The sequence below is a fragment of the Thalia democratica genome, chromosome 7, assembly GCF_965202585.1.
Source record: "Thalia democratica chromosome 7, ktThaDemo2.hap1.1, whole genome shotgun sequence".
Classification (NCBI taxonomy): domain Eukaryota; kingdom Metazoa; phylum Chordata; class Thaliacea; order Salpida; family Salpidae; genus Thalia; species Thalia democratica.
Genome location: NC_139171.1, coordinates 46,605,083 through 46,616,820, shown reverse-complemented (window position 1 = coordinate 46,616,820; position 11,738 = coordinate 46,605,083). Strand labels below are relative to the sequence as shown.

The 11,738-nt window shown below is 25.6% G+C and overlaps 1 protein-coding gene across 1 annotated transcript in view; it reads right to left on the bottom strand.

The window, feature by feature from the left end:
* Positions 1–1,887: 1,887 nt before the first annotated feature.
* LOC145841447 (sodium leak channel NALCN-like) overlaps positions 1,888–11,738 on the bottom strand; it is a 40,487-nt gene continuing 30,636 nt past the window's right edge. Inside the window, exons 26-36 of the mRNA XM_082948809.1 lie at positions 11,439–11,571; positions 10,908–11,035; positions 9,508–9,622; positions 9,076–9,202; positions 7,893–8,029; positions 6,695–6,915; positions 6,258–6,435; positions 5,921–6,037; positions 5,500–5,727; positions 4,360–4,504; positions 1,888–2,084 (exon numbers count right to left, since the gene is read on the bottom strand). Of these exons, the coding sequence (XP_082804935.1) occupies positions 1,888–2,084; positions 4,360–4,504; positions 5,500–5,727; positions 5,921–6,037; positions 6,258–6,435; positions 6,695–6,915; positions 7,893–8,029; positions 9,076–9,202; positions 9,508–9,622; positions 10,908–11,035; positions 11,439–11,571 (1,726 nt within the window). The remainder of the gene's footprint in view (positions 2,085–4,359; positions 4,505–5,499; positions 5,728–5,920; positions 6,038–6,257; positions 6,436–6,694; positions 6,916–7,892; positions 8,030–9,075; positions 9,203–9,507; positions 9,623–10,907; positions 11,036–11,438; positions 11,572–11,738) is intronic.

Here is an 11,738-nt window from a genome sequence, read left to right as displayed (position 1 = left end):
AATATTTTGATTTTTAATACTTTATTAATTATCCTAGTAAAGATTTTTTTTGCTTCAGTTTTACGAGCTAAAACGCTTTTCTTTTAAGAAAGAATCTTCAAGTAAACAGTTTGTTAATTATGATGCAATGCATTACTAAAAAAACAGGTTTACTGTTTGTCTACATTTTAGTTTTGCCTTTTTTGACGGACTGTTATAAAAAAGCTTTTTAGCTAGTTACTTTTAAAGCTGCATATCATCAGGAAATTTGTCATCTATATTTAAATAACTTAATTACTCTGTTCTAATACTACAGTTCAGGCTTAAAGAATTTCGGTCAATGATCTATCATTACAAAATAACAATATCACGATTAGTTCTAAATGCTAAAAAATCTTTGTATTACGTAGTAAATGGTTTTTAAGACATTATATATGATTTAAATTTTTAATTTTATCGATATAAATTAAGACTTTTTTTTTACTAAATCAGAGGTCTGCAAGCTAAGCAGAAATATTTTGTTCTTGCTGTGCTTTTTAGCTAAAAAGTATCTCATGCAGTTAAGCAAGTTAGAGCTATACAAGTGTGTGAAGTTTTTTTTTTGCTCTTAAGTAATCTGCTGCCTTCTTTATGTTTGTTTCTTTACAAATTTGATTTTTATAAAGATATTTGTTTTATTCTAAATTTTACTGTGGCTCGTAAAGAACATTAATAGTATGAAACGTATCTTAGTCAAGTTCCCAAGAAAAAAAAAACAAAAAGAAAAACGCTTATTTACCTGCATTTACATTAAAAAATAAATTTGTAATAAATGATATTTTATTCTTTACTTTTTTCGTACCTTAGATATACTTCAGTTGTCATTTAAAGCAAACTTTTTTTTGATTTAATTATATCAGAGTCACAGAATTGGCAATCAGTTTAAAGCATAAATACTTTAAAATAAGTTGTTAAACTTTATTAAAGAACCATTTTAAAATATTAAAATACGGGCATTCTAAGAGCGACTAAGAAAAAAAAACCTCCGTTTATCTAACAAGTTTTGCTAAGTAATTCTTCCTGTTGTGGAAAAACTCTTTTTTTCAAAGTTATAAATAACCTCTAAAATCAGTTTGAAAAAATTATCTTTAAAATTTGAAGTTTATACTTGGTACCACTAGTGTTAACCGCGGCTTTAAGCTGACTACCATTTTGAATTGCCTACTGTTTTGTGCTAATTAAACTTTCTTTATTAGTAGTTGTCTTTTTTTTTCACATAGTTTGGTAACAATAACATTTTCCGTAAAAAAAAGTAACTTAAACTGAGTAGATATAGTTTATTGAACGACAAAAAAAGCTCAAAATATTTGGTCCTAGGACCTGGTGCACTAAGAACCTTTCGGTTATCGAGTCACACACCACGGATACCTTTTAACGTCTTGTCCAGGGGTAATACGAACAAATACCTAAAATCTTTTTTATATTACTCTACAAAGAAACTTTCATATGCAAATTATGTGTAGAAGAGCAGATGACTTTACAAGAACAAAAATAAAACCAGTTGTTAGGTAAGATATACATCTCACGAAGATGAAAATACTTTTAAAATAAGCATTTTGTAAGTTGTTTTACACATAGCAGTTTTTTTTTTGTCACAGCTTATTTCTACCAAATATTTTTTCCCCATAAGACATCATAAAAATTTGTACAATGTTACACAACATCAGCTACAAGTAAAAAGTGTCAAGTTTTGCAATATACTAATAAAAACTGTTTTGTTTTCAAACATTTTATTAAACAAATTACATTTAGTAGTGAAAATGTATTAAATACGCAAAGTTCTGTTAGAAATATGATCACACAAAGTAAAAATTATTTGTACAAAAAACAAAATAATATAGAATATTTGATGCTTTTAAAAACAAGACCCTAAGTATCTACTTTTATGAGAGTTTGCCACCAGTTTTCTATGTTTTTGTAGCTATCAAACTTTGGTGTTTGGTCGTCATTTTCTACAGCTTCATTCATAAAAGATGATCTCGATACGGTCATTTGTAGCGATGACAACAGTCCTGTTTCTTTCAGAAAACCTCTTTGCTTGATAATTTGAAGATTTCCATTTAAACCTACAACAATTAGAAGGTAATGCATTAATATATGATATTGTTTTTTAATATACTTATTTTTATTTTTTTCATTAACTAACAAAATTATTGGTTAACATTTTTTTTAATAGTATTTTAAAATTTAAAATAAAAGAACATTTATATTTAGTACTTAATATTTGATAAAAGTAATGTGCTACGAGTTTCTGACAGAAATTAGAGTAAGTTTTTTTTTAAACTATAGAAAACTTAAGCGCAGACATCTAACACTTATTTAAGTATTTAAAAAACTATAAGTACTTGTTTTATATTTAAACAATAGTTTGTTGTGATAAAATAAAGCAAAAAAAACAAGTTTTCAACTTAATTGTTTTAAAACTGATTTTGAAATAAATTTTAAGCTCGTATATTAGCAAAGTATAAAATCGGTTTACAAAATTTTAAATAAGAACAGTTAATTGAATGTAGTAATTTTGGATGTTCATGAATAGTTTTTTAAATATTATGTTGTGTAGGTTTCAAAACAAGCAAGTATAACTTATTTTTTATGAACATAATACCACTTAAAAATACTAAGTAAAGAAATAACGAATGGTAGTTTTGTACAACAAAATATTTATCACGTTATTTATTAAATTTTGATAAATATTCTATTTTTATTGCTTTTAGTCTTTGAAAGTTGTTGCTAGGAGATACCAAATTTAACAAAAGGGTTGATCATGCCAATTCGATTTGGCATGATCAACCCTTTTGTTAAATTTGAGCTTGTCTCACTGCAAACGAAAGTCCGGACTTGTTCTGCAGACTTTCGCCGATTTTGTTGATTGTACTAGGAGATACCAATGACAGAAATAAACATTACTTTTTTTACCCATTTTCAACCATTGCTTTAAGATAAGTTTTTATTGCAGATTTAGAACTTGCACATTTAGTAATTAAATATAACTGTTCAAAATTTAGGTTTAATTGTTTGCTAACAAAAGATCCTAGTGAAGTAACTTCACTGGAATACAAATAAAACAAATTATACAGTAATCTTCCTTTATTCTATGCTTCTATTCTCTCATTACAGTAATTATTTTTTACAGAACCCAGTTGAAGTGTGTTGATTCGTTGACACACAGAAACATATGTTGGTAGAATAAAGGAAGATTACTGTATAATTTGTTTTAATTAAATATATATATATAAACAATGAAATTTACCGCAAGATCAACAACAACAGCATCCGAGACAATCCTACGACCGGTTTCGTCCTTATTAGGACTCATCAGGCAGGAATAGTCTCGAGAAACCGCTATTGTGATCTTAAACAAGCGGGCTTAAGTACGAAGTACTGAAGCGACCGTTTGTGGGTAAAGTTGAAAAAATGACACAGCTAAATCATTCACAGCCCAACGTCTCAGACATTGTCAGCTTGTTGTGAGATTGTAGTCTGCGCTCGTTTGATCAGTTTTAGCCAGTATTTATTTCGGCCATCATCAACAAAGTTAAGATGTTTTATGCAATCGATAATAAACAATGAACTTTACCGCAAGATCAACAACAACAGCATCCGAGACAATCCTACGACCGGTTTCGTCCTTATTAGGACTCATCAGGCAGGAATAGTCGCGAGAAACCGCTATTGTGATCTTAAACAAGCGGGGTTAAGTACGAAGCACTGAAGCGACCGTTTGTGGGTGAAGTTGAAAAAATGAATTAAAGTAATTAAAGTAATTAAGTATGTAATATTTAAAAAATAAACATTTATTGGCAAATGTTCTATTATAGACATGGCCGTTTTAAAATTTAGGATAACATATACTTATTAAGTAATTACTGCTATTTACGGGTAGTCATTTTGGTTAGGAGTATAATAAACTTAGATGTAAAATATCAAAAGTTGATTATTCAAAATAAAAATGAACTAAATTACTTAAGCTAATTACACCATAGTTTTATTTGTAAAACAAAAAACGACGTTTTAGTTTATCAACTTTCCCAATAACTTTCTTAAGTAATAATTCTAGTAATATTATTTTTATTTTAAAACAAGAACACTTATAGCAGCTTTTTTTCATGTTTTGAACCTTAGTTTAATCTATTGCCTTAATTCCTTTAAGCAGAAAATTAAACAAATCTGCAAGAGTTTTTTTTAAATCAAGTAAATAAGTATGACAAAATTATTTGCTTTAAAGTCTCTTTTACGTTTTTACTACTAGTATCTAAATATGTAACATCTTATATAGTCTATAAAAAGTTCAATCATTAATTAAATAAGAAGCTTAAAATAGCTTTATTAGCTTAAACATACGATCTTCATCGTATAAATCGTCACTATTAGTAAGATCAACAGTTTGAGAAACATCCCCGCTAGACGCTGTAGAGAGCAAAACTTTGACAGATGAGTTTGGATCGTGTGGAAACCTGCGATACCTCGATGAAGACTCAAACGGTGCCTAGAAATAATGATTAATTTATTTAAAAAGCTTGCGATCACTATTTCAAAATTAAATAGAAAAAAAAGAATCTAGTTAATTCAAATGCGTACTAATTTTTACAGTTTACTGCTATAAGTTGTGCTAAAAATTTTCTCTAGCTTTTAAATTATAACAAAGTTACTCTTCAATGCAGTAATGTAAAAAATTGGTATGTTTATCTAAAAGATGTTTTGAAGTACTTAATTGCAGTTAAACTTTTAGATATGAAACTTTAATAAATTGTTATGTTTAGAAGAAAGATATATTTTATTTTAAATTTTTGTCTTGACAAGACTAATTCTGATATAAGTATAAAAATGACATAAGGTAGGTAGTTAGTTTACTTGTTTTCATAAATTTTAAACAAATACTTTCAAATAAAAATTTAAAATACTGATTGTTATTGAGCGAAAACACATCACCTTATATGCCCAACAACTAGTTAAGCATACAACTGTTTTTAAAATAATTTTCAGCAGTGTTATAAATTGCTACTGAGTAAACTATTTAAGCAATTGTAATAATAAGTAATAACTTTCTCAAGAACTCAGTTTTGACTATTTACTGTTAAAGAGTATGCGTTATATTCGCAACAATTTAAGTTTCTGTATACAGTATCTGATAAAAGTACTTAGTTGCTGTCTACAATAACATTGACAACTTTTAAACTTATAAAACACATGCTTTGCTAAAAAAATGTTAAAACATTTTTTACTTAAAGCACTGCTTAACGTTTTTTTTTTTTGAAAATCAGAATACAGTAAGTAGCTTTTAAAGTAGAAAATAATAACAAGAGAAATTAAAAAACTGTACAACTAATTCAGGTTTTTAAAAGAGATTTTCTTAAATAAAAGTATTATTTTGTGATTAAAGTTTGTGATCCACAAAACAAAAACAAAAAACAAACATACTTTAACTTAAACTCGATTACACATGTGTATGCATTTAGTTTTAAAATACAAATAAAAACATACTTTTACTATTATTTTGTTCTTGTTACAGCACGAAGATATGATAATTGAATCCTTGTAAGTGTTTTCCGAATCATCAGTTAACTTTACTTCAATAAGTGGAGGAGGCGACAAAGAGGTCGCTTTGTTGCTAGTCGGCGATATTGTTCCAGTGCTGTGTCTTGTCGGTGTCGTGCGACTCATGTCATTCAAGATATACGAACGGTTTTCAGGAAATGGCGTGTTAATAACCTTGATAATAATATATTAAACAAACATGTTGTAGCTTTTAAAGCTTTAAGGACACTTAGCTATTGTTACTACTAACTTATACATAAGTACTAATGCTACTTTTTCTCGTCTATTAAATTTTTCCTTAGCTCACAATATCTTTTCCTGCAAATTCACTTTAAATGACAAAACTTGAAAACTAAATTTAAATTACCTGTAGGTTTTCTCCATTGCATTCGGTGGTTATAATTTCTTTTGAGTGTATGTTATTGTTAGACATTTGATTTATTCTTGAACGCGTGTACCTATTTTCATAAGTATTTGAAGCCATCTGTAATTATAGTTAAAATAAAAGTTTTATTTTTATTGAAGAATTAAATAATTTAATCAGACTTAGAGTATGATAAAAGTACAGTTAATATATAATTTATACACATTTTAGGCTAATAAAAAATATTATAAATCATCTAGTGTTTTAGAAACAACAACGTAAATTAAAACTTTAAAAATTTAAAACTAGTCTACAATAAAGACAACCAATTTATTAAAACCTTGTTTTTTGAGCTGTTTTTTATAAGTTCTCTCCGATTTTGTAAACATTTAGACATCCAAGCTCTTATAGTTTCTTTTGCCACTTCTTCTTCTATTTCAGATTCTAGTTTTGCTCTCATTAAAAGTTCTTCGAGTCTTAAACTTTTTTTTATGTCAACGCTTCTATAAGCAGTCATTCTGTTAAGTTTCAACTCTTTAATAAATTAAAATATATTTATTAAGTTTAAAAAGTATATTTAGTATTGTTTATTGAACGACAAAAAAGCGCTCAAAATATTTGATCCGAAGACCTGATGCACGAAATCGAGTCGTACACTACGGATACCTTTTAAAGTTTTGTCCAGAACTTAAACCTAACATTTTAAAAATCAACAACCAAAGAAATTACTAACAAATTAATATTTTGTCTCAAAAATTTAGGAATAAGTTTTCTTACGTTAAAACTTCATGAAAGGTAACGTAAAAATCTTCATCGTTAGGACATTTTCCATTTATATTTGGTCCACCAGCTACAAAAGCGTTGTTGTTTTTGTTGTTGTTACCTGGTGCTTTTTTACCAATCCTTTCCATTTCCTTACACATGTGCTTCATTAGCAATCGGTCTCTTTCAACGTCTATTTCAAGACGACCTCTTAGTAGGCACAAAACTTTTCGCACCTTATAAAAAGTTAAAACATAAAAGTTTTAGTAGAATACAATTGTTCTAAATTATTTAATATTCATTTTAATCTGAAAAAAATATAAATTGCAAGGTTTAGAAATTAAAATTATTTATTAGTTTTATATTTGAGGTTCTAAATTGAACAAAACTAGTTCTCAACTTATTTGAAAATAAGGAGACAATGTTGTTTTGCTTTATAGTATCTTGCATGTTTTGTTTAACTTTTATTTTTTAGATTTAAATTGTAACTGAAGATGCCTTAAAGGGTGAAACTTAGTTTTACAAATAAAATTTTGATTAATTAATGTCATATTGTTTATTAGTTATTAAAGAAACCTTTTAATGTATTTTTCTAAAACAAAAATAAACGTACATTAACTCAAAAACTAAAAATATTTTATTTAATATCTGTTTTTGTTTTTTAAAACTATATTGTAACATGAATTTAAATATGTCTTACTAAAAAAGGTTATGGTTTAATACTGTATTGTATACAGTATATACTCTATCAAACTTTCTTAAAACTTGGAAAACAATAACAAACCAGTTTTTGTTCTTTCTAAAAGATTTTTAGAATTTAAAAATTTAATTGTCTAAAATTTAAGCTTATATATAACAGTATATTGGTTTTGTACTTATACAAAACTTTAAAGCTGTTTTATCAAAATAAAATATAGACGTCATGTGTTTGCTTGAACAATACAGATACAAAAAGTAAATATGGTTTACACATAAAATTATTTTTAATCATAAGTAAATGAAGATTTTATAGCTCAATGCATTTTCAACCTTAATAAAAAATATCTGGTTTTATAAAAAAATAATTTATTTTTTTACCTTTTTATAAACATTAAACCTTTAAAATTTATATGTATTCCTCTACAAAAAAAAAATCTACATAATTTATAATATATTTTATGGACATATCTGGTCTGTAGATCATAAGTTGTACACATTTTCAAGTTTTTCTTACATGTTTGACATTTATTACACCTTTTCGTTTGACATCAATCAAGTTCCAGGTCACTTGAAACATGTGCAAGTCGTTGTAGCTGAACAAAATATCTTCATCAAGCGTATAAAAGAGTGAAAAATTTTCAACGATAATAGCTGAAAAAGTTTGTTTATAGTCTTTAAATGTTTTTAAAAAACTAAAAAATTTAAAAGTTTAGCATAAAGCATTTATTACTGATGTAAGAATATATGTAATTTAGAACTCATTATTTATCGTAAGAATATTATTTAAACTTTCATTTTTACACAACTGAAAACAATAAGTTTTGTTAGGTTATATAGCTGTAAAGCTTTATATCTTTTAATTTAAAAAGTTTGTGCAAATAGAATGTAAGTGTAATGCAAATCACTTAATTTATTCTGTTTTAGTATAAGTTTTTTCCAAATGAAAAACTTTTAAAGTTTCTCTTTATTAATAATATACAATGTACATTATTATAAATAATTAGATATACTATAGTATATGGTATGTTGCTAATCTTTTTGTTTTTTTGTTCAAATAGTTCAAACTCTTGTTTTATTAAAAGAATATTTTTTGAAAATCCTAAAATAACAAAATCTTATTTCTAACAAAAGAAGAAAAGTTATCAGTTAAAATCAACTGAAAAAAGAAGAATAAATATCTAATTTAAAAGTATAATTTTATGAACTTGACCGCTCGCTTTGTTTCAGAAAATCATTAAAAAAAGTATAAAATATAAAAGTTCTTATTGTTCAGTACTATGCAAAAACATTTGACACTTTTAGTTTTTAAAAGAAAACTTTTTTTAATAAACTCAGTAGTTTATTAATTTAATTGATTAAAAAAATTTTTTTTTAAGTATTAAAATTTGAGTCTTCAGGAAGTTGTAAAGCAAATCTTTTTTTTTGTTGACTATATTTTTTAAATTAAAAGTAAGAAGGCCGGATACTTTGCCAATCACTAGTTGTTATCCTTATTTAGTATTAAAAATGGTCTTCTTTTATCAATAAAACAATCAACTATTATATCAAAAATAAATTAGAAAGTTATAACATCTTGTATTAAAATTATAACCAAACTAAAACAGCTGACAGTTTTCTCTTGACTGATTAAACCAATCAATTTAATAGTTTTTTATTGTTAAAATAAAAATTAAAATGTACAACTAATGCAGTACTACCTACTAGTAAGTTGAGCATTATGTAAGCTATTATGACGTAAAAGCTGCAAAAATACGCAACAGCAGCAGTTGCATTTCCACAATCTGTTTCCCAGTATTCCCCTTTTGTGCACCTCGGAGGCAGAATCTAACAGGAGCGTAGTTATTTTTTTATAGTTTAATCACTTTTTATCTAAGTTGTATTTTATACAAGTCATTAATAAGTTTTGCTGTGGATGTTTATCGTTTTCATTGTCAGGTTTAAACTAAATCGACTTTAAAATATTGAGAAAGTTCTGCTAAAGTTATTTCAATAATATAAAGTCAGAAACTAAATAAAACTTTTTAAGAGACTTTTTGATTAAGATGAAATAGATGGTAGTTTATCTGTAATATAACAAAGTTTGAAAAAGTTAAATGCTAATTTGCTTTATAATACCAATGCTTGTTTACCATACAATCATGCATTATTTTGTTCCAGTCTTCACCAGTTACGATTCTAAACAAAACAGTTATTGCAATTGGAACAGTTTCGAAATTTGCATGCTTGTCAATATTTTCACCATACCTAGTATTATATTATTATATTTTTTATTGTGCAATGTTTGACTCCGGCATCAAAACCTGAGCCGCTTAAACAGAACACACAATGAGAAAAATAAAAATAAAATAGAATACATTTATGTTCAACAAAAAATAAACATAAACAAAATATTAAACAAAGTTAAAAGTATAAAAACTCATTAATAAGTTTAAACTTATTTGCTTGATATAAAATGCGATAACTTAGTACATACAAATACACTTGTAGAAAATTAATAAAAGTAAATTAGTAGTTTGTTAGGGTGGAGCCGTAGGAAAATAAAACTAATTAATATTACAAATAGAAAAATGAAGAGATCAATAGTTAATTAAGATAAGATAAACATTATGAAAATTTGATTTATTAATTTTTTTCTATTGTTTTTGTGGAAAGTTATATACATCAAAATATTTTCAACTCGAAATTTAATTTTGTATATTAATTTTTAATCAATAATTTTAGTCTTTACACTAGTAAAGACATAACAAAAAATATATTTTAAAGTTTGAATACCTAAAACAACATGTGTACTTTTTAACCTTTGATTAAAAATTAAAGAAACACGACTGTCTTGTTAAATAAAGTTTTAATAGTCTTTACAAATACAGAAATTGGATCAAGATCTTTAGAGCTTAAAAAACATAGAAATGAAAATTTAATGACTTTTAAAACCTTAATTATGCTCATTATTTTAGGTATGTTTTTTAAGCTCTAAAGATTTTGCTCCAATTCCCGTATTTGTAAAGGTTAACTTAATTATATTCTGACTTAATATTTTAAAAATTCCGAAAGCATGCAATGAATAAAAAACAATATTTTTACAGAACTTAATAAACAAAAATAAATTAAACTTTATATATAGAAGAAAAATTAACAACAATTATTTTACTTAAACATACTGCAAAATTTAAGACAAGTTTAAAATTTTAGAAATATGTTTGATAATAGCATATAAAACTAAACTTTTTAAGTTAAATGTATTTTTTGAAATTGTTGATTTTGTTTTACTACATATAATTCTATTTTAATATAAAATAGTTTTTAGTTTGAGTATTAGCCTTAACAATAATTATTATGATTTTTTTTTATGAAATAGTAATTTTTTTTAAGGCTTTATTTTTCTGTTGAAAATTTCAATAGGAAAACATAAATTTACAAACCTTTCTTAAAAATTTACAAGTGTTAAAATATACTAAAAAAAAAGTTTTTTTTCTATATTTTATGTACTTGCTTACATAAAGTTAGTACAAAAAAATAATTAACAACTAACTTAACACGACCAAAAAGAATAACTCCAGCATAGGAGTAGCACAATAATAACAAGAACATTGCAGCAATTATAAAAAATGATCTGTACACACTAACTGCCACTGTCATTGTTAGCATCTTTAATGTGTTCTAAAAATCATTAGAATACAAGTATTACAGTTAGTTTACTATAATCGTTTTATTTTTGTTTTTAATGTTTCAAATAATTATAGATGTTACAGTTTTAATATTTAAATAGATGTTAAGTTTTTAAATACAATATACTTTATTGTACCAGTCAAGGTCTTTATTTAATTTTATTTCAAATTAAAATTACTATAGAAAAAAATTCAAGAAACAAATTATCGGAAACTTTTTTATTTTTTATTTAGTGCAGTTTTTTCAATAAAGTTGTATTTCGAATAAAGAAGGTGAGTATATAAACTAAGCTTTGTAAACCAAGTTTTTTCTTTTAAAATTTTACAGATAAATGCATGTTTTTTTGGGGTGTTAGACTAAGTTGATGGTAGTATTTCAAATAACAAAAACTAACGTGTTTTCCACAAATAGAAAAAAAGCGTAAAACAACAATAATCCATCCACTGTTAATTATTTGGCTTGAGTGACTTGACATAACAGAAAGAAGTAGCCAAACTACTTCAACTATTGAAATCAAAAAGTCGTACCTAAAAATACTCGGTTATTGCTTAAAAATTCGTAGAATTGATACTTGTTAAAAAAAAAACATTGTTAACTACTTGAGCCATTTTTTTAATATTGTGCAGTGCAGGTCACCACAAAACATTTTTACTCGGGAAAAATACAATTTGTTTTCTTGCTGAAAAAACTATAA